The sequence below is a fragment of the Taeniopygia guttata genome, chromosome 24 (assembly GCF_048771995.1).
Source record: "Taeniopygia guttata chromosome 24, bTaeGut7.mat, whole genome shotgun sequence".
Taxonomy (NCBI): domain Eukaryota; kingdom Metazoa; phylum Chordata; class Aves; order Passeriformes; family Estrildidae; genus Taeniopygia; species Taeniopygia guttata.
In genome coordinates this window covers 3,105,456-3,127,572 of record NC_133049.1, presented here as the reverse complement: position 1 = coordinate 3,127,572, position 22,117 = coordinate 3,105,456, and the positions used below count along the sequence as shown (strand labels likewise).

At 49.9% G+C, this 22,117-nt stretch overlaps 1 protein-coding gene across 8 annotated transcripts in view; it reads right to left on the bottom strand.

Annotated features, from left to right (window-relative positions):
• LOC100226286 (protein CEPU-1) overlaps positions 1 to 22,117 on the bottom strand; it is a 363,323-nt gene that overhangs the window by 27,243 nt on the left and 313,963 nt on the right. For all 8 annotated transcript variants that reach the window (XM_041720916.2, XM_030290832.4, XM_072918168.1 and 5 more), the window contains one exon: positions 575 to 700. In XM_041720916.2, the coding sequence (XP_041576850.1) occupies positions 575 to 700 (126 nt within the window). The remainder of the gene's footprint in view (positions 1 to 574; positions 701 to 22,117) is intronic.

The window sequence follows — 22,117 nt, the reverse complement described above, 5'->3', positions numbered from 1 at the left end:
ATGCAAAGCAAATGCCAAAAAGCAGCTGGGAAAGGGGGTTGAAATTATACGGTCCTGCACGCCTGGGAATTTGCTTCCCAGCAGTCACACCCACACAGTTCTGCTGAGGGTTTGCTTACCAATTAACAAGGCCACCAATTAATGCTTCATGTGTTTTCCTGCTCATTTGCACTATTTACAATCCTCCTTTGAAGCAACCTGCAAGAATTGCCTGAAAAATTTTCAAAACATGGCCAACAAGCACATTCAATGTGCAGTGTGAGTGCCCCATGCAGGAACTCCATGATCCTTGTGTGTCCTTTCCAACAGAGAGTACTCCCTGACTGCATAAATCTCTAAGCACCAATCTGGCACCTACAGCCAGTCCTCTGCAGGACTAAAACCATCAGCTCCTCTTCCAGACCACCAGGATGGATGTTCCTCCACCAAAGTCACCGAGTCCTGTGTTGAGTCACATCTTTTTGGTGCATTTCACCCTCTCCTGGCAACAGAACGAGCCACCGACCACTCTGCAGTCACTCACAGGGAGTGCTGTGCCTTTCCCAAAATATTTCTGGTAAGGTTTGGTTCTTACCTTTGGGTGAGATGTGTCTCCAGGTGATTGTTGGGTCTGGCCTGCCCGTGGCTATGCAGGTGAGGCTGACATTGCCGCCCTCGTTGATGGAGATGTCAGAAGAGATCTCGGTGATTTTTGGAGACACTGCAATGATGCAAAGAGGAGAAGGAAAATGAAACTGGTTCTGCTTCAACTCAAATCTTAGACTGTGGGTGAAGGAGGCTGAATTTCCATCCTCCCTCTGCTTTGACAATTTTTGCAGTAGCCCATCAGTCTCATCTGACTTGGCAGGAACAAACAGGGAAAAGAGGGGGCAGAGAAGACACAGCTGAAGTGGGAAGAAACTGTAGCCAGAGGGGTTTCAGACATTTTAGGGAGGCTTGAGAAACTCCTCCGTGGTGTGAGACAGTACTTCTTCCCACCCCACTTCCAGCATTCCTTGTGTCCTCCTAGCTATGACAAACCCTTCCCAGCAGAGCTGCATCATCCCAAGAAAACACGAGCCACCCCCTTCAAACTCCTGCAGCTTTTCCTGCAGCTGTGCAGGCTCTCTGCCAGGCCCTTGTAAGCACAGGAGCACCCAAGAGGAGCTGGGCATGAAGAGAGAGTCTGCTGAGGAGCTTCTAGGGTCGACCACCCTGCAAAGGGAGGGAAATTCTGTGGGGATGAAAGCCATCCCCCTGCATCGTCACTGCCACCCAGAGCACTCAGGAGGCAGTCAGATACAGGGGGTCCTGTTCCCAGGAGGGGACACAGGTACAGGATGGGGGTGATGAGGAGGGGGCTGGGAAGGGATGAGGAGCAAGCAGGGAGCGCTCAGCTCCTGCTGCTGTGTGAGCAGAGGACACCATGTGGCTGCTGGGGAGGGCTGGGAGATCTTCTGCTGGGGATATAGGAGGGAAAACCATCAGCTGCTGTTCTCAGCCTGCACCTGCAGAATATAATAAAGACTGTCACCTTCCCAGGTTTATTTCCAGGCTTTCTCCAGAGCCTAGCAGGCACTGGCACCCTGCTGCAGTGCTTTGCAGGAGAGCCACAAATCACCTGCACCTTCCACCCTTGCTGGGAGAGCCAGATTCATCTCCCCACTTGGGGCTGCAGCCCAACACCCCAAATCCTGACTTGGACCCCACTCCCGAGCCTCCCTTCCCTGCCTCTCCCCACCTCCCACACCTTCCCGGGCTGCGCCAAGCCGGAATGACTGCAATGGCCTTGCACGCAATGCCTCTGCTGCGCAGGTAAGTAATTTATTGATCCGTAAAGCACTCCAAGACGCTCTGGAAGGGATTATGTCATGCCAGTGCCGTGCAATAAAATAAAAAATGATGGATTTTTTGTGAACATGATGGTGATTTAGGGTTTGTAGTTGGAAGTGTAGTTAAAGTACATTTTAAGTGGAAATCAAGGTGGGTAATGAATTATTCTCTGTTTTGAAGGGCTTCTGGGAGTTCATTTTTTTGCTGCTTTGGGCACAATGGCTAATCTGCTAATCATGCACTGGAGAACAGCTCTGGATCAGCTGCTCCCAAACAGAGGGGGCTCTAGGGCAGGACAATGGAGGGCACAAAGACAATATGAAGAAATATTAATATGCTTCAGTGTCACTAAGGGGACAGCACATTCCTCATGGGACCACAAAGAGCTGGGAATGCTCTGCCCATGGCCAGGTCCATTGAGGAGATGCAATTAATTACAACATCATCATGATTTCCCCACTGTGCTCCTGGTGAGACTGGGACTGCCAGCCAGGAAATCCGTGTGTGCCCTAAAAACACAGAGTGTGTGGTCTCCACAACAAAAATAGGCCAAGGGGGTATTACCATTGTCATTTTGCAGAGGTGGGAAGAGCCAAGCAAAGGCGCAGTGATCGCCCACCTCTGCCTGGGAAGCAGCAAGAGCTTCCAGCTCTAAGTCCTGAAAAAGGGAAAGCAGTATCCATCATCTTTAATGTGCTGTTTGCTGCATCACAGAGGAACCTTTCTGATGTTTTTAACTGCTGAATCCACATCAACCCAATTCAGCTTGTTTTGCAGAGGCTTTAAAAAAAAAAAAGTCAGACTTTACACTGCTACTCTGGGACTGCACAGACTCACTTGCACCCACCCAGGCGAGAGACAAAAATCAACTGACCAGGTTATAAAACATAATCAAAACAATTTAAACTTGGGTTTGATGATAGGACAAAGGGGAATGACTTTAAACTGAGGAGGGTTGATTTAGAACAGGTATAATAAGTTTTTTACAATGAATGTGATGAGGGTCTGGCACAGACTGCCCAGAGAAGCTGAGGCTGCCCTGTCCTTGGAACTCTTCAAGGCCAGGCTGGACAGGGCTTGGAGCAGCCTGGGATAGTGGAAGGTGTCCCTACCCGGGGCAGGGGATGGAACTAGAAGGTGTTAAAGGTCCCTTGCAACTCTAACCTTTCCATAATTTTATAAAAAAGCAGCTCGACCTGCTAATGCAACAGGGGAAAAGTTCACCATACTCTGGGAAGCTCAGGACACTTTGAGGGAGATGCAATTCACTGTGCCCCATCTGGAATGAGAGGAGGCAAGAACATCTGGGAAGCAAACCAGAGAAACGTCACTGGAGCTGTTAACTAAGTCTGGAATTGTCTATGCAGTGGTAGGATTTAACACAGTGGTTATTGTATGCTAATTAAATATTTGAATATTTTACTGCACAAACTATTCCAAATGCATTTCTAGAGACACAACAGGTGTGTTGAAAGGCTTTTGCCAGACTAGGGAGGGAAATCTTAATAAATAAATGATACAAGTATATATTTAATATTATTTAACAGTCACTGGCACTTCTATTCCCTCTGCACTAAAGGACTTTCACCAGCACTTGGCATTTCTGCAGCAGTGGGGCAGAGGAGCCATTTCCTCTGCCGAAAGCAGGACGCAGATGGAGCTGTGCCCCTTTGGGAATGAATAAATAAATAAAGCTAAGTAAATACAGGCTTCCCAGGCGGGAACCCTCTCCTTGCGGGCAGTCCTTTTGTGTTCAGCATCTCTCTCGCTCAGAAGTGATTAAACATGGCAGCGTTGGCCAAGCTGCTCCGGTGACACTGCACAGATTTCCCCACAGGCAAGCTGGTGCTTTATTGATCCAAATCTTTCTTTTTTCCCCCTTCATCTTTGCCACGGTTCTGGGGAAGGTCTCTGGGTGCTCTCAGCCCCCTGCAGGGGCATGGCCCCCAGCTTGCCTTAACGTGGTGCCCACTTGCACACAAGGAGTCCCCAGGACAGAAAGCAGCTTGCTTAAATATTTAACCAAAGCATATGGTGAGCTCCACGTTCGAGGGTGTTCAGGCAGGTGATAGATGTCTTTCTGGATCTGAGCATATGTGCCTGCCGACACACATCTATTCCCTGGCGCACAGACACCCTCCTGCCACTGGCACAGACGATATCCCTGCTCTGCTTTCACCTCCAAACACCCGCTCCTGCCAGCACAGGTGTGCAGCTCACAGATCTGTATCCCTGTGTCCCACAGCAGTGCTGCACACAGATCTTCACGTTCTGGGAACGTGGTGGGGTTCCCCGGGAATTTCTGCCACCTCCTCTGCTGCCTCTCCCATGGCACCCACTGCAGTACTGGGGCCTTCCCTGATTATTCCTCCAGCTGCCTTTTATAGCTCATCCCAAACTGCATAAAAATCACCAGCTTTGCCTCCTTGCTGGGGCCCTACCACCTCCATTTCCATCATCATCACCTCCCCACCCACCTTCCTGCCATGTACTGACTCTGCTGCTTGCTCAGGCTGTTCCCCCATGACCCTGTACCCCCACCTCTGTCTCCTGACACCCCAGCACCCCAAATTTCAGGCACATATCAGGCTGAGTGGAGGGTGCATCTGGAACAACTTCTCCACCTTGGACTGGCAAGGGGACTTCAAATCAAATTGCCTATTCCTTCTTCAAGGAGCAATTGATTTTTTTCCCTTAAGCACCCCTTTTCTACCCAGTTTTGGGAGCCAAGCAAGTAGTGCAGAAATACAGCTGTGACCTTTCCAGACCAGCAAACACCTTTGGTGTGGGAGTGAGGTAGAGCAGGTGCTTGCCCCAGCCAAGGGGTGTCAGCCCCTGGCACAGCCTGGGAGAGAGTGGCTGTCCTGGTAAGCCCAGCCCTTCTTCCCCTTCATAAAACATGCAAACCTCCATCTTCCAGCACGAGCAACATCTGCTCCAGATCAAAGGAAACAGCAAAGAACAACTATAAAAGTGTCTGGAAGAAAGAAAAAGAGGGAGAGTCAGACTTGCGTTCTGCAGGCGATCTGTGATGTGCACGGGCAGCTTCCTGAGCATCAGCCTGACGCTGCTCCTGCTTTTCATAACAGCTTCTTACTGCTGTCACACTCAGACTTCCCCGTGTTTTACGGAGTTTGCTGCCACGGCTCCTGCTGCTGGGATTCGGTGAGGGGGAGTCCTGGCTGTCTGACACTGCTCACAGCAATGCTGAATTAAACCCAGCCCAGCCTCTGGCAACCGAGGGTCTGCCAAAGGCAGGGACCCAACACCCAGCCCCAGGACTCCTCCAGGTTGTAACCAGAGCGTTTTGTAGCTGCCAGGTCAGGAGAAGGTGCAGTGCTGGCTGCCACAGTGCCAGGCACCTCCGTGGTGCCTCCTCCCTCTTTTGTGTTCCAAAGCTTTCTGCCTCCAGGGAGTAAATTGAGAGCCCTGCGCCTTCAATTACAGGTGTATTATAATGGGCTTTTAAATCAGTTTGTGCTGCTCTAACACAATTATAGTTAAGAGAAAAGCAGAGAGGGCTTTGTCTTTCTGTCATATCATACTTCCATCATTTCATCCTTCCTTCATTTCATCCTTCCATCATATCAGGAGCTGTTTTGAGCCTGTCCAAAGGTGTGAGGAAGGGCAGACACAGCCTCAGAGCCTGCTCAGTCACAAAGATTTGTACACAAACCCCTTGTGGGTGCCTATCCTGCTTCCCAGGGCTGCCTGGACCCTGGGTTGGCACCACCAATTCCTTCCCAGGTTCAGCACAGCTTCTCTGAATGACTGATCCCACTCTTCACAAACCTAGCAGCAGCCAAAGCCATGAAGAAAGCAGGCTGGAAACAAAGAGGACATACATAACAAGCTTAATAAGCAATTAATAAATAACTAATGACAATTGCTCGTTCTAAAGCGAGGCGTAATGAGATGTGTCATACGGCACCGAAATGTGTCTAAATGATTTCTCAAATAGGTAACGGCTCCTGTTGCAGGGAAGCTTGGAGGACACGAGATTTTTTCACTCCCGTCTCTGCAGTAGGTTATACAGCACAGCACCATAATAACTCAGAGGAGGAGGGGGAAACAAGACGTTCCCAATCATTCATTAGTAAAGTATTTGTGAACGCGGGTATAATTCACCGCATAAACAGCAGGGTTTCTACAGACAAACTTTATAGCTAAGTGCCAAAAGGGAGCCCAATCTGATTCCACTTACGACAGCATAAATCAGCACTACTACTGCAGTCAACAAGGGATACACACAATAAATGTTGCACAATAAGAGAGTCGGGGCTCAAGCACGAGGATTTTTCTCTGATTTCTGGATGGGTCCTGGTCACGAGCCTGGATCAAGAGCAGCTCCCTAAGGAGTCAGGGTGCTCCCTCACTAGATTCACTCCCCTGTTTTCAAGACTCTGAAGGGATCTGCATCATTTTTCCTAGCAAAAAAAAAAGAAGAAAACACCTAACACCAAACCTCACACCTGTGGGGAATCAAACCAGGGTTTCTTTGCATGGCTATTAATAAGAAGCTTTAAGAGGAGGCAAAATCCCTCCTTCAGGTTTGGGAGAGTTCTATGTTCATGTTACAATGCCTGAAGGAAGATGTGGCACTGCTGTGGACTTTGTTGCCTTCTTTAAAATAAGTCTAATAATGCTGAGTGAAAAGAAAACAAGAAGAAAGATATAAAAGCAAAGTTTTTTTCCATTATTATCCATGAAGAAATGCAGCCAAACAAGGAGTGTTTGGCAGTTCAGCTCCCTGTCTAGACAGATCTCATTTTCAACTCCACACACGCTGCATGGATCTAGTTTCCAGTTTTTGCACCCCAAGCCACCTGGGATTCCCCCTGTAAGCCAAGCAACGCCTCACGAAAGGCAGAAAATTGAAGGATCTCGAATCCTTAAGACACCTGTATCATTTTTCTAGCATTATTGACACCTCTCCTCAAGGCACGACAGCCTCTCTCACAACTGCCTCCACAGTGACCATCAAAGTGACAGTGACTCTGTCACACCCTGCTCAGGGGACACAGGGTCCCCAGCTCTTCTTGTTCCACTGGGTACCAGTGAAATCTCCATCAGACCCTTGGGAAAATCCCTGTGTGGGGACGAGCCAGAGCGTGCTGACAGCACCCCAGAAAGTTTGAACGCGACTTGTGCTTAATACAAAGCTTGTCAAACCCATCACCTCGAAATGCTGAATGTCTTTATTAGATTCCTTTATCTCCCCCCAAGATCGGAGGGACACGACGAGATGATTCCCGGCGGAGATGTCATCATCCAGAAACTAATTAAAGGCTGCGCGGGAAGTCGGGCCACGCACACTCTGGAGAACAAAACGCATTAGCAACCCGAGTCGGGGAAAATATTACAAGTGAACTTCAGATCGGAAAGGGCGAGAGAGGGATTTCACAGCAGCTCTCCTCGCCCCATCTTTCCTCACATTCATCCCCACACTCCCTCGTCCTTGATAGGTGACCCCAACTTGGGGCTCATTAGGACCAGCCTGGGACCTGGGGCATGCAAGCCAACAGGGGACCCTTTCCTCCACCCTGGGAGAAAAGCATGATTTGTGGAATTTCCTTTATTTTTAATCATAGAAAAGCATCCTTGCTGTGGGTCAATAAGTGCAGAGAAGGATGGATGGATGCTGGCTCTGCCAGAGTGCTCCTGGCAAAACCCTTGGTCTCGTTTGGTCTCATCTCTCCATCAATGTAATGACAAGAATTTCTCATCCTTGCAGGCTCATGAAAAAGACAACAACATATGAAATGATGAGATACGCAGAACCTATGGCCACAGGAACTGGATGTGGGGGCATTTCTCCATGGGGACAGATGCACCGATCTACTTTAGGACATGTGTCTCAAGTGGATATACCTGCAAACAGCCCTTCCCAGTCTCCGTTCCAACAGACAGCAAATATCCATGATATTGCTCATCTGATCCATCAACACACTCTGTCCTGCTACATTCTGCACAGACCCCCAGCTCCCCTCCCCACAACCAGCCAGAGTGGCCATGCCTCACCCTCCTGCTCCCCAATCTTCTCCTGAGAGCAGGGGGAGCTCTCCTGTCCCCTCCAGCTCTCTGTCCATGCAGAGTGGGCATCATGCCAAGGACTGAGCTCGCCGAACCACCCCTGTGCCACTTCACTCCTCAAAAGGGACCTGACAGGAACAAAGGAGCTCAAACATCCTTTCCAAAGATAAATCAGATGCTCTAATGCAGCCTGCATCTCCAATGAATATAGGGCAGGTGTCTCTGAAGTGAAGTATTAGTTAAAATGATGCTCTTTAAATTACATTTCGGCTATTTCAGGCAGACAGGTTGTGTGTGGGTTGGGCTGGGTTTTTTTATGATCTATCTAGAGGCTTAAAAAGACACAGAGAGAAATAAATCTCCCTTCCATTAAAAATACACTATGCTCTTGCATATTTGTTCTTATCTCGGCGCTCTCGCTCTCGTGCTCCCTCTCGCCGGGCTGGAGCACAAAGTAAGTGTTTGTGATTACACTTCCACCCTGACACTCAGCTAATTCGAGGAGCTGCCAGCCCATGCCCAGGCGGAGCGCGCGGCTCGCCCGCCCCCACAGGAGGATGAACTGTGCTTCCCCAAATGCCTCTCTGGACCGGGGGCCTTTACTTCGAAAACCACTGAGATTTGTGGTGTTAATGTGAGCCATGCAAAGCCCCAAGCTTTGATTGAGTTTATTTGGATCTTCTGAGTCTATCCATGCCCTTTTCGTCTCATTTATCTATTTACATCCCTGCATTGCCGGTGCTGCCTGTTCCAAATCAGCCCCTTTCCTCCCATCCTTCCTGAGCTCCATCTCGTCCAGATGCCACTCGTGCTCCAGACAGGGCTTTTACTTCTGCTTGGGCTTCTTCCCATCTTTGCCTTTGACTCCAGTTAAAAGTTAACGGATCAGGCAGGGAGCACAACCCTGTTACTGTCTGATTAGGTGGTCTGGGGGCCGTTACTTATGCCCAGACTCTGTTTGTCTGGGAGGACAGAGTGGCAGAACAAAGCTTGTGAAGTGGGAGAACAAAGCTCATGAAATAGAAGGTCAGCAAGGTCCAGCAGTTCAAAACGAACCACAGGTGAGGTGGTCCATGCCTCCATGTGCTGCCAATCCTATCCCCATGGTAGCACATCTCCTGTGACTCATCCATCACTCCAACAGAGGCAGGTCTACCATCCCAAAGATTCCCTGATCCATTCCTTACTCCTCTTAGTCATTTCTTTACATCCCTGATTTTTCAGGCTCTTTTTCTTTGGCTCCAAGAGACCCCTTCCTCACTCCTCCCATGGAATATTTCTGGTCCCTCATCTTATCCCAAGGCACATTTTTAGGCACACTCACAGCTTCCCCAAGCCCAGAGGACCAACACAAAGCTTGGCCAAAGGCACCAGGAACAAGCAGGAGTGCAAATACTGATGATCCAGAGTCTGTGGGATGATGCTCACTGTCCTTCCCAAACCTTCAAATGTGGTTTATCCCTATCATCGAAGCTCTGGGAGATAAGGGAGCGTTATTATTCCCACTTCACGGATGGAGAAATGGGAGCCAAAGATCAACTGGGACAGAAGTGCCTGTTCAGATCAACGCTCTGCAGCACCTGCCTCTCAGGTTCTGTGGAGCTTGGAAAACCACGTTAAAAAGGCACAGGGAGAGTGAGGGCGGCTGCCAGGGCAGGTATTTCCATTGGGCTGCACGGAATGAGAGCTTCACAGCTAAGAATCAGTCATTAGGCCACCGAAACACAGCTGTGTATCCCTGTACATAAAGGGGCAATTAAAATTCCAATCCCCAGTTTCAATACAACCAAGCAACATTTGAGAGAGCTAAAGGCAAAGGAAAAGGAGGGAGCGATGGTCCCACAAGGGAAGGATATTGATGCGCCTGGAGAACGCGGGGGCTGTTCTCCTTTCCCATTAGGACTGTTCCTTCATTTCCTGCTTCTCCTAAACAAAGCCCTCGAGCCTTCTTCTCGGCCACACGCGTGCCTCCGAGAATGCCAGAAAAGCCACAGGGAATTATCCCCGCCAGAGCATTCTTAATTTCCCTATTTGTCTTCCTAATGCCCAGCCTCATCACCAGCACCGTCTATTCCCCATGTGCTCCTACTTTACATGGATGGACTATTTTTACCCCATTCTTCCTATGCCTCTTTTTCCTCCCATTTAATCATTTTGGAGGCTTTTTATCCACACTTTCCTTTCCTTTCTTTCCTCTTTCCCTTTCATTTTTAATACCTGTGGTTCTCCGATTCAAAATCATTACTGTTTTTAACTTGACTCGAGCCTCTTAATTAAGTTACTTTCCATTATTTTTTATCTAGTCCATTTGTCTACATCCCCCGCACCCTCCCTAATTCTCCCTTTCCTCCCCAAGGCAGGCTGGGTATGAAATCTTACATTTCCATTTGGCTAACAATCACTTTGAATTTTTAAATGCTATTAAATTGGATCACACCAGTCACTGGACCGGAGTTGTCGAGCTGTGATATTTACTCGCGCCAGTCAAAGGGAAATGAAATTGTGGCGGCGCGGGGGGGAGGCGATGGGGGAGCCCAGATTTATTCTGCCCGCGGTCCTCGCAAACAGGCACAATCCCCTCGGATTTCTGAGCGAGTTCAAAGGAAACTCTCACGCTCAACCATGAATGTATTGTAATGTCTTTAATAAATCAATTACTTGTTGGCAGGGAAGTGTCACTGCATCTCCAATCCTTGTAATCACCTCAGCCTTGCTGTGTTTTAAGTGCGGAAAGCCCATGGAGGTAGACGGGGAGCCAGGAGCGCTGTCGGCGTAGGGCAAAGCACAGAAAGCACCACTTTGTCTTGCCAGGAAAGGCCAAAATGTGCAGAAAGGATTTTCATCGTGTAAAAACACACACACACACACACACACACACACACACACACATACAGAGTGACCCCCAGCTCCAGAATAAGGATGCCACAGTGCTGGAGGGACTGTGTGGGGCTCATCTTTCCCGGAGCAGCTCCTGGGATGCAGAAGCTTGGAAGGAATGACCCAGAAGATTCCTGGGAAATGCCTATCCCAGGAAATCAGCCTGTGGTGATGGGAGCAGCCCCTGCTCCTCCCTGCCCAGTGCTGAGCAGGGATCTATTGGAAAGCAGTGTTTTCCCACTGGCCCAAGAGCCAGACAACCTCCTGCTGCACTAATTCAGACCCTGGGTTTTGTGCTTCTGCTCCACAAGGGTACCATATTTCAGTTTTACTACAAGAGGCCTTTTCCACTCAAAAATTTGCTAAAGGGAGCGAGATTTGATTACAAAGCAGCCCTGGCCAAATCCAACCCCTCCTCCTCTCTCTGTGCCGACAGCATCCTCCCCTCCACAACAACAATCATCTGAGCACAAACAGACAACAGAGCTTTTCAGAAAGTAATGAACTCCGGTCGGAGCCAAGGCAGGAAGGGTTTAATGTTCAGCGCAGAAAGCTTGGCGAGGCCATCAATTATGTAGCCCTGCTGCTGAAGGAGCAAAAAAAAAAAGAGAGTATTTCAGACAGAGTTGGCCAAAAAGAAAAGATAGGGAAGAAAATCACTGTGAGAGAGATTTAATTTCACAAGCAGGGAGAAGTGTTTGCAAAAGAGGAAGAGGATCAAAGGCTGAAGCTCCCGGGCTGGCTGCGAGGAGGAGGGATTACAGGGACAGCAAACCAAGGAGGAGACATCTCTGTTGATGCCTTGTGTCAATGCTGGGCCAGGCAAGCAGAGCCTGGGGCACAGACTGGGGAGTCTGATGGCTGTGGGGGCCCAGTGGGCAGGAGACTTGGGCAGAGAGGAGGGTGGATGGAGACCTGTTCATCTTATCTCACACAGGACAGCAAACCAGCACAGGGTCTGTGGCCTCTCCTGCCTCATCCCAAATCCAACCCAGGAAATTATAAAAGATGCTACCAAAAAGGAGAGCTGAAATCTTTTGGGCATCTCTATTACTGGGACCAGTAAGCCAGAAATGAAAAATCACAGAATGCCAGAATGGTTTGGATTGAAAGGGACCTCAAAGGTCATCTCATTCCCACCCCCTGCCATGCACAGGGACACCTGCCACTGTCCCAGGGTGCTCCAAGCCCCATCCAGCCTGGCCTTGGACACTTCCAGGAATGGGGCAGCCACAGCTGCTCTGGGCACCCTGTGCCAGGGCCTCAGCACCCTCACAGGGCACAATTCCTTCTGTATGAGGGTATGGATCCACCTAACAAAACAAGACTTTCCCACCCTGTCCCCTGCACGCAGTGGGGCCCTGCTGATCCCTTCCAGGGATCCAGTCATAGACTAAGGAAAAAATTCACCTCCTTACTGGAGGACAAAGGTGGTTTCACTACTGTCTCACAGCAGGCATGGAAAACCCACATCAGAAATATTTCAAGACCACATTTCAATATCTTATTTGAACAACCATATTTCCACATCTTTTACAAAGATCCTTGCCTATTTGTTTTCCACTTCCTGCTTCTCCTTGTCTTTCTAAATCTCTTTCTTCTCTATTTCATCACCAGAACAGAAAGGAAAACAAAATCACATCTCTCCCCATGTTTCAATACAGCTCCTTCTTCTCATTTTCCCCCCTCTCCTTAAAAACCCAAGCAAGAACAGAGTGAAGAAACCCACATTTTCAACCCATTTTCCCCCTTTATGTCCCAGTGGCCTCCACCCAACCTGTCCTCAAGCCTGGGGATATTTGCTGGAGGTCCTCTAGCCCTCAGAGGTGGCAGAACCGGGCAGCATTTTGGCAGCTGTTCCCTTGGCCTCTCCTTTATCTCCAGCATTGTGTTCACATCTGCTTCTCCCTCTGTCTCTTTCCCTGCTGCCGGGAGTCTGCTTTTAAATCACTGCTCAGCACAGCAGCTGCCAGGCACAGGTTCCATGCCCTGTTTGGATGGGGGATCCAAAAGCTGTTTGCAAACCTCCCTCTGCCTTTTCTCTTCTCTAATTTTCTTATTTTTTTTTTTTTTAATCCTCCTGAACCTGCTGGTGCTGCCACACTGTTTTCCCCTCCTCCCTTTTGGCTGCAGAGCTCTCTTGGCTCTGGAAGTATGTTCAGACACCTGGTTGCTGGCAGCATGGGGTTTGGCAGCAGCTGGCAGCGTGCAGCTCTCTGATAGGGAATGGGAGGAGAACAGGGATCACAGAGAGGGTCAGAGCTACCCACCGTGGCTATCAGGGAAGTGCTGGTGGCCACTTGCATTGCTCTGGGCTTTTTGGTGGCTTTCTACCATGAACATTCATCTGGCTTTGCCTGCAGCTTTGGCCAAGGCAAATTTTGGTTTTGCAGAGGATTTGTAGGGTGAAATAACACAGATTTGTGCAGCATCATTCTGGAGCTGGGAGTGCATTTAGGACAGGGCATTGCCATCTGTGGTCCCGTCCTCAGCAGAGTCCTGCTCCCAGTCAGGGCAATTTTGGCAGAGCAAGGCAGCAAACCCTAGGGAGAAGAGCCAGGCACGTGGAAGGCTGGATGCCTCACTGCCACCTTGCCCACGCAGTGGCTCCAGGCTAAATTCCCATTCCAGATTGCAATTTCTCTGTGCTACCAAAAAAGGAGAGGGCTATATCCTTCCGGCAGCCAGTCATGTACAAAATTCCCTGAAAAAACTTGGCTGATTCCTCCCCGATCTCCTTTCACTCAAGGTCTGTGCAGGATTGCAGGCCAGGATCCCCATGGATGCCACCTTCATGGCAAAGACTACACCAAACAGACAAAAATCCCTTGGGAAGAGCCCTTTGCTTCATCCTCTGACTCCCCAAGCCTCTGCAACAGGTTTTTGCTTTTGGACTCGCCTCCAGAGAGACTGGCCAGAAAAAACAGTTCTAAAGGCCAAAAAGAAGAGCCAGATTAAAGTATCAACTCTGAATTTATGCTCAGGACTTAAGGTTTAATAATGCAACAGAAAATCAATATTTAATAAAGCAAATGATGGAGAAAAACAGTGAATGGGAGATGAGCTGCTGCTCATGTTTTCAAACATGTAGCCCCCAGAGGAGCAGGGTTGGCAGGATGGATGTGGAACCAGATTGCCACAAAGCGCTGGCACACAGGACACCCCAGGTCCCAGTGATTCCAGCTCCAGTGTCAAGGGGAGCTCACAGGTCTTTTACTAAAGGACAAACAAGGAATTACTGCAGTGGTCAGAATCCAAACACTCATGGAGAGAGATCAAATGCTGAGGCACGAGGGGAGCTGAGCAGCTGCTGCACTGAGCAGGCCCAGACTGGGGCTGGGCTGGAAGAACGTGGGCAGGCAGCAGCACCCCCAAATTCAGGTGCCAAAGAGCTGTCTGGGGATGGAGATCTGAGAAGCTGGGAGGGAGCACAAGGGCTCAAAGCAGAGGGAAAATTCCTGCCTGCTGAGCAGGAGAGGAGGTGGACAGTTCAGGTGGGCAAGTGGGCAATTGGGGCACTAAGCATGGCTGGCAGGTGGGGTGGAACAGCAAATGTGAATCCCTGAGCACAGCAAGCTCACATCCTGGGCATGGCAGGAGTGTATCCCTGGGAATGGCACACCCCTGGGCACAAACCATACATCCCTGGGCAAAGCAAACCTGCATCCCTGGGCATGGAGGGACTACATCTCTGGGCATGACAACTGCATTCCTGGGCACAGCAAGCAGACATCCCTGGGGACAGCAAGAGTCCATCCCTGACCGTGGCAAACCTGCACCCCTGGGCACATCCAGAGTGCATCCCTGGGCACAACAAACCTGCATCTCTTGGCAAAATGTACATATCCCTGAGCACAGCAAGAGCTCATATCCAGGAAAAACAATCATGAACCACCAGACACAGAAAATGTGCATCCCTGGGCATGAGAAACATAAATCCCTGGGCACATCCCTCAGCCAAAAGCACACATCCCTGGGCATGGCAAGTGCATCCCCAGGAATGCTGGGTCTGGACAGGATGAGGGGAGCTCTGCTATGCTCAGGACAGATCAGCAGCTCTGCCTCCCTCCCCTGGAGGCTGGAGAAAACTGCATCGAGCCCCTGCATGGCACAGAGGTGTCACCTGCACCTTGTCCTCCCCACTGCCTTTCCAGCCCTGATACAATGCTGCCAGCAGGAAAGGAGGAATTTTGCCCATACCCATGCCAGCGATGGCAGGTGCTTCTTGGGGTACATGACTTAGGGTGCACAAAAATCTGAGCCCCACCTCACAAAGTCTGGGGATTCTGGATAAATCCTCTAGGCAAAGGAGGCTCTCACTTGCACAGGAATCAGCGCCCTTGGATGAAATCCCTCCCCTGGCACACTGCGTGTGCCGGGTTGTCTGCCTGGCCCTGCAGCACGGCAGTAATTTGTAGCTTGTGCTGGGATCCTTCACATTGAAAGATGACATATAAATATAAAACGTTATCACTCCATAACAGCCACATGCTATAAAACGCCAGGCAGAAGGATCTGGAACTAGATGGAGGCAGTGCTTTAAATCCTTCCCTGCAGAGTTACTGCCGCTAAAACAACAGACCTGCTCCAAAGAGCTCCAGCAACGGAGGGAGAAGAGGACAGACCCCGATAAAAACACCACAATTGAGGAATTAGATGAATAAGTGATGGGATTACAGCATGACCTCCCCATGTTGACAGCCCCAGGGTAGCAGTAGCACCGGCGCACCGGTGACGTCTCCTCCCATTCATCCCCTGCTGTGATTTTCGGCGGATGCTCCGTGTTCCTGTAGTAACAACAAAGCGGCGGTACCAGTGTTACACTACAGCGGGCTGACTCCGCTCCCGCGGTTACGATAACAATGCTGTTACTGTAGTAACATTACAGAGCCGAGGTCTCACTGTTCTACCCTTAATTTTATTGTCGTAAGATTAAATTGCAATAATGTTATTGAGCTGCCATTAGTGTTGCCATGGCAACAATAACATTAAGGTAGCGTTATCGCATTACAGTGGTCCAACCGTTCCACCACAAATATTTTAATGTAGTAAAACAAAAGAGATTACTGCAGTAACATTAAACTGCAGTGACCTCATTAAACCCCCACTGGCTTTATCACAGCACTCCTCTGGAAACCGCACGCGGCGGTGGGAGATGCCCTGCGCACATCCTGGGTGCTGCTGTGCCACCCCTTTGGCTGGTAAATCCATGGGGAAGAAAGGGGACGTGCTGCACATCTGGAGAGCCACACACAGCTCCGGTGCTGCCTGCCTGGAGAGCTGCCGGCACCGCGTGCCGCTGGCCTCTCGGATTCACCGGCTCCGCAGAAGGGATTAGCAGAGTCACTCTTGAATGCTCTAGGTGAGGCGGGTGACCTCTTCCTGAAAGCCTTTGGAGAGGTTGGGTGAACGGGGCTGCTGGGAGCTCGCGTGCTCAGAAAGGCTCAAAGAGGAGCAGACTCTTGTTTTCTAGAAGAGGGGTGATGAGAGCGTGACCTCCGCAGCTCTGAGGGAGTAGCACAGAGAGTTCCACTGAGCTCTCTTCGCTGCCACAAAAGTGCACACAGCTGAGCCAGGGAGGATGGAAATAGTGGAGCCACGGGGATGTCAGAGGTGGGAATGCCCCCAGCACTGAGGCACAGGACATCTGGAGGGGCCCACAAAAGAACTCTGTCAGTGCTGCTTGAGGGAGCCCAGTGACAAACAGGACTACAGCATTAGCGCTTCACTGGGGACACAAACAGGAATTAGCCACAGCCTGGTGTGAGAAAGAAAAACAAGAAGGAAATGGAACTTGTCTGTGTGTCCTGTGAATCACTGGATCTTCCTTCTCTGCTGCAGTCTCCTGACAATTATTTCTCCTTGGGAACAGGATACATCCTCCCATGACTCTGGCAGTGCCTGGCCCACTTCATTGCTGGGGTGCCAGCCAAGCCTAGAGGGGAAAGGTTTGAAATTGAAAAAGTTTGATTTAGAGTAAATACAAGGAAGACGTTTTTGAAAATGAGGGTGGTGGGGTCCTAGTTAAGGTTGCCCAAAGAATCTGTGGCTGCCCCATCCACGGAAGTGTCCAAGGCCAGGTTGGACAGGGCTTGGAGCAGCCTGGCCTAGTGGAAGGTGTCCCTGCTCATGGCAGGGGGTGGAACTGGGGGATCTTTAAAGTCCCTTCCTACCCAAACAACTCTGGGATTCTATTACTTCCCTTCATCCCAAACTCCCATTACTGAGTTGCCCTCCTAACAATGTTAACTCACTCGAGCACTGTCCACCTCTCCATCTCTCCCTCTCTTTAAACCAGTCGGCTCATCCAGGAGCTCCAGGAAGGAGCAGCATGGTGGGACACACCCTCAGTGGATGCAGCATGCCTGACTCCCTCCAGCAGCAGCAGGGACATGAAACTGGGGCAACCTGAAGCTGCAGCAAGGGCAGAATGTGAGCCCAGAGCAAACTCTTCCACAGTACATACTCTGGAGTCTCTTTTCCCTCCCTGCTTCCACCCCACGATATAATTGCTAATTAATAATAATGTTTAGCTCTCAGATAGCGCGTTCCATCTTCAAAGACCTCTGTCGACATTAATGAATTAATCCTCATCAACCCCCCCTGTGAAGTAGGTGACAATTATTATCTCTGCCTCACAGATGTTAAACTGATTTGCAAAGAGGTCAAGTGACTTTGGGGAGGCTGGAGGAGCCTGGCCGGGTATGAGGCCACTCCACAGGGGAACATGGACAAGCACATCCCAGAGAAGCAAGGGCTGGGATCCAAGGGTGTGGAGGAGATTGAGAGATCCAGAGGCAGAAATGGATGTGGGACCTGCGGAGATGCTCCCCGAGGGCAGAGCAAAACGAGGATAAAGAGCCAAAAACTAGGCCAGCGTGTGGGAGACCTTCAGTCCTCCACAACAGCCGTGATACAAAAGGCAAGGATGCTTTGACAGAGGGATGGTGATTAGCAACAAAAGAGAGACGGAGAAGGAACACATCAGTCAAAGGAGTCGAGAGCACAGGAGAAGTGAGGGAGGATTTCCATTTCATGCTGCTGGTTTCCTCCCCTCCACTGCTTTGGGGAGGCTCTCCCAGCTCCCCCATGCCTTTTAGGAGATATTATCTAAACCTGCTTTTTCTTCTAGAAGGAATAGCTGCTCCCACGGGGGAAAATGTGTGGACACATCACTAAATCCACGCCAGAAGCAGGGGGAGCATCTTGCCCAATGTGAAACTCCAGCCCATGGCTTCAAACGTGACCAGTGTCTGCACATCCTCTGCCACTGGTGGGCAAATCTCTTTTCTTTCCTTGCTCTCACAAATGGGGATGTGCAATGGTGGCATTGGTGGCACAGCCTCTGCCTCACAGGTAAGGTGATGATGACTACAGGGACTGAGCCTTCCTCCCAGCAAAGGCACTTCTCAGGCACCCAGGCAGCAAAACAGCAACAAAAAGTTCTCCTTGATGTCTCACGAGTGAAAGGGGCTTGTGGCATCAAAGGAAAATTAATTGGGCAGAGTTTGGTGGTTGAAACAAAGCTGGCTTGGGCACCACAGCCCCACCGATAGCGTTATCTCGCCGGCACAGACCTTGGCAGTGCTGCTCCCCACGTGGGGACAGGTGACCAGCACTGCCACCTCTGCCCCTGTCACCTGTGTCCACAGCCCCTGACTCTGCCGAGCAGGTAATTAACTCCCAGACAAAGGCAGGGATTTGAAGATTAACCTGGGCTCCTAAAGGAGTGCGGGAAAACTCATTTACACCAAACAAAAGGGGAGGGGTGATTAGTTTCTCCAGTGACAACAGCAAGAGCCAGATAGGGCCAGTGAAAGTGATAAAGAAACAGGGAAAGCGCTAATATCCCCCCCAGTTGCCTGCTTTTGCCTTTTCTTTTTTTTTTCTTCTTTCTTTCTTTTTAAGCACTAAAAATCCACCATTTTCTATCATGCAAATTCGTGTGCCTAAGTGAGATTAAACTCTGGCAGGCTCCCTGCCTCCTTCCCCAAGTCCATTTCCTGCACTGAGATAAGGCCAACTTCCCTTAATGCATCTTACAAGGCAGTGGGAGTGTTTTGCAGGCACGCATTGGAGACGGCCTATTATCAATACAAATAACAGCTTTGCAGATATTGTCCTTCTCCTCCTACCTCGCCTCTCTCCTTAAAACCCAGGAACCCGGAGAACGGCTTAAATGGCTGAAATGTCCTGCAGGGAGCAGGGAAAAGGGGAGACTGTGCCTGAGATGCTGCTGCAAGAAGCAGGACTTGCTGAGGAATCTGGAGTGGGATACAGGAGAGGAGAGGAAGAAAAAGCATCACTCCTCAGAGGTCAGTGGGACCTAAATCCTGTTTCTCACTCTGGATTTCTGCCCTGCACCAAGTTCACAGCTTGCCTATTGCATGTGTGTCTTCCTTGGGTTTTGTTTCTTTGGGATTTACTCCCCAAAACATCTCACTCTCCCCAAGGTCCAAGGCAGACTCCTGCAAACACAAGCAGTGCTGCTTTTTGGTGCCCTGTCTGGTCTTATGGCAACTCTACCTGAGAAGGAATGAGTCCTGAAGGAGTGGGAGCACCTTCCAGGCCCTACAGATGACAGGGATGCTCCCTGAGATGCTCCTTTTAGCTCTGTCTGTAATCTGGGTGCATTTGTCCAGGAGAGATCCAGGTGCTAAGAACCTCCTTGTGCCTTTGGCAGCTCTGTTGTTGGCTGACATCAGCTTGGCACCACCAGCCTGACCCCATTTACAGCAGTCCCCAGAATAGCAGGTCTGAACTTTGGTGCATTCGGTGCCAAGGGTCTGCTGTCTCATTCCTCAGCTCATTTGTCCCACATTAGCACAGAGGCACCACCTGCTATTCCTGGATCAGCAGCCATCACCTTTTCCCTTTTCTACCAGGATTTCAAGACTGACAAGTGTTTCTGAAAGCCTGGCCAACGAGGAAAGATGGGAAAAACAGAGCTTTGGATGGTTTCAGAAAGAAGGCGGCTAAGGGGCACCAGGATAACAACCTTCCCAAAAGCAAAAGGTTATTACAGAGGACACTGATCAATTGTTCCCCACATCCACTGGGAATAGGCTGAGAAAAACTCCACTTCATTTGCAACAATGAAGGTTTAAGTTAGATATTAGCTATACATTTTCTAATTAAAAAGGTAGCAAAGCAGGAGAATAGATTGTCTGGGGAGACTGAAGAACCAGCTTTGTTAAAGATTTTCAAGAATAGCTTTCACATGTGCTTGGCAGCGAGGTCTCTGCCTGGTTGCAGGGGGACAGGATAAATTAGCTCTTGAGGTGCCTTTTCCCCACCTATTTAAGGATCTTGGCCATCCAATACAGTCAACCTAGAAATAAATGTGCAGCTCACCCTTTGCTGCAGTGTGGGCATCCTCAGTTCCGGGTGTTTCTACCTCATTCTCTCATTCCTGACCCTTGAACCCTGAAGGGGTTCTTCTCCCACCCCTATCCCTCTCCTGCTTTTTGCTCTCCCCTCTCCCAAAGCTCTGCTTCCCTCCAGCAGCCCTTGGCCAAACCCACAGATGCCCTCCATCCATGGCTGTTTCCCAGAGATATCCCCTAAACCCGGGGAGGAGGAGGGATGCAGGCATGGGCTCAGAGTGTCTGGGCTTGGCTGATATGCACCCGTCCTGCTTGCCTGGGGAGCAGCAGGCTGCTGCAATCCTGGCTGCAAGGGGGAGAGCTCCTTGTCCCCGGGCTGCCAGTCCCCTTTGGAGAGCACAGCCTGCCCCAAGCCATGATTTAATTGCATCCTGAGAGGCTGGAGTGCTCCTGCCTCCAGAGCCATGCCCCCAGGCCTTTTCCTGGTGCAGCAAGGGGAAACTCAGGATCTGCCTAGAGAAACCTGCACACCTTCCTCTTCCTGGCTAAACCTGTTAAAATGGAAACACCCCCTTTCCCACCTCCTTGAATCACCTCTCCTTTCCTATCAAGCTGCAGGAAGGGGCAAAATGTCCCAGGGCTGTGTGCTGAACTTGGCACATCCCTGAAATCTGGTGCTGAGCGACCCTGCTTTCCTAGGAGGGGGAATAAGCACCAGTTCCCACAATTTAATGTTGTTTTGGACAGGATTACTCCAGAATACATATTTATAGGGCCCATTTTGCAAGGCAGGAAAGTTAATCCTGGCACCACAGCCCAATTTTCATCGAGGTCATTAAGGCAGGTTTCCCTTTAATTGGACATGATAATTCACTTTCATGTCCTGCTCTGAGAAAGGGCTGGGTGAGCCAAAGAACAGCTTTTCAAATTAGGGGGCTTGCTCTCCTGAGCTGGAATTTCTGCTGGCAGCACGAGGCTCTCCAGCACATTACAGGACTGAGCCCATCACTGAATCATCCCATACTTAACTGCTGCAAGGAGTTAAGCTCTGACCTTTTCCTGCAGTACCCAAATATCTCTTGCTAATGATACTGCAAGACACGGGAGGGATGGGCCTGGATGTCTGGTGATACAGGAAATTTAGGTCAGGAAACGGGAATCAGAAGAGAACAGATAGAAATTGTCCTGCATCACCCCAGCATCTGATAGCGACTTCAGAACTTGCTGGTGATCGACTTTGGCTTAAGAAATTCAGGCAGGTAATAAGAGATTGCAAGATAAACAGCCAGAACAGGGGCTGGCAATGCATCCGCTTCCCCTCTGCTCTTAATGGAGATGGAGAAAGTCCGGCTCTGGTTAGTCAGCTTGATTGCTTGAAGAGGTAAAGGAAAATGAAAAGGGAGAGAAGAAGAAAAATAAAGGCCCTGAGTCTGGGTTTTTTCCCCACTTCTATTCATTAGGCTGTCAATAGTGCTCAGGCCTGGAATATCGACGGTGGATTAGCTCAACCCGACTCTGTGTACAAGACCAATGCCTTTTTAACCCAGCTTGTTTCCAAATCAATACACCCATCAGCATTCGAAAATTAGCCCCAGACGAGATTCCAATACTCAAGCTGGTGTGTCATGTTAAGAGGGCTCCTGGCCAAATCACAGAAGCAGCATGAAAAATAAAACAACTGTTGCTAGCAAGGGATTAGAAATTTTCCATTAATCTTCCCCCAGGCTAAGAGCTCATCAGGCTCCGTGTGTCCCTCCAAGAGGCTCCTCCTTGTCCAGCTCTTGCCCAGCCACATGGGCACAGGATTGATTTTCCATGAATGTCCATCTGCTTGACCATCACATGTGGCCACACCTGTCTGTCCCTTCTCAGGAAGTCATGTGTGCTCACACACTTCTGAAAAGAAAATGTAGGCACCCACTTAGCCACCAAAAGTGCTCCAGCACCCTGTGCTGGTCTTTCTCCTCCTCTTCCTCCTCCAAAAGTATGGAATTTCAACACGCAAACACATATTGTTGCTAGGCATACACACACTCCCACAAAGCACACAAATCTGCCAGCTCTCTCTT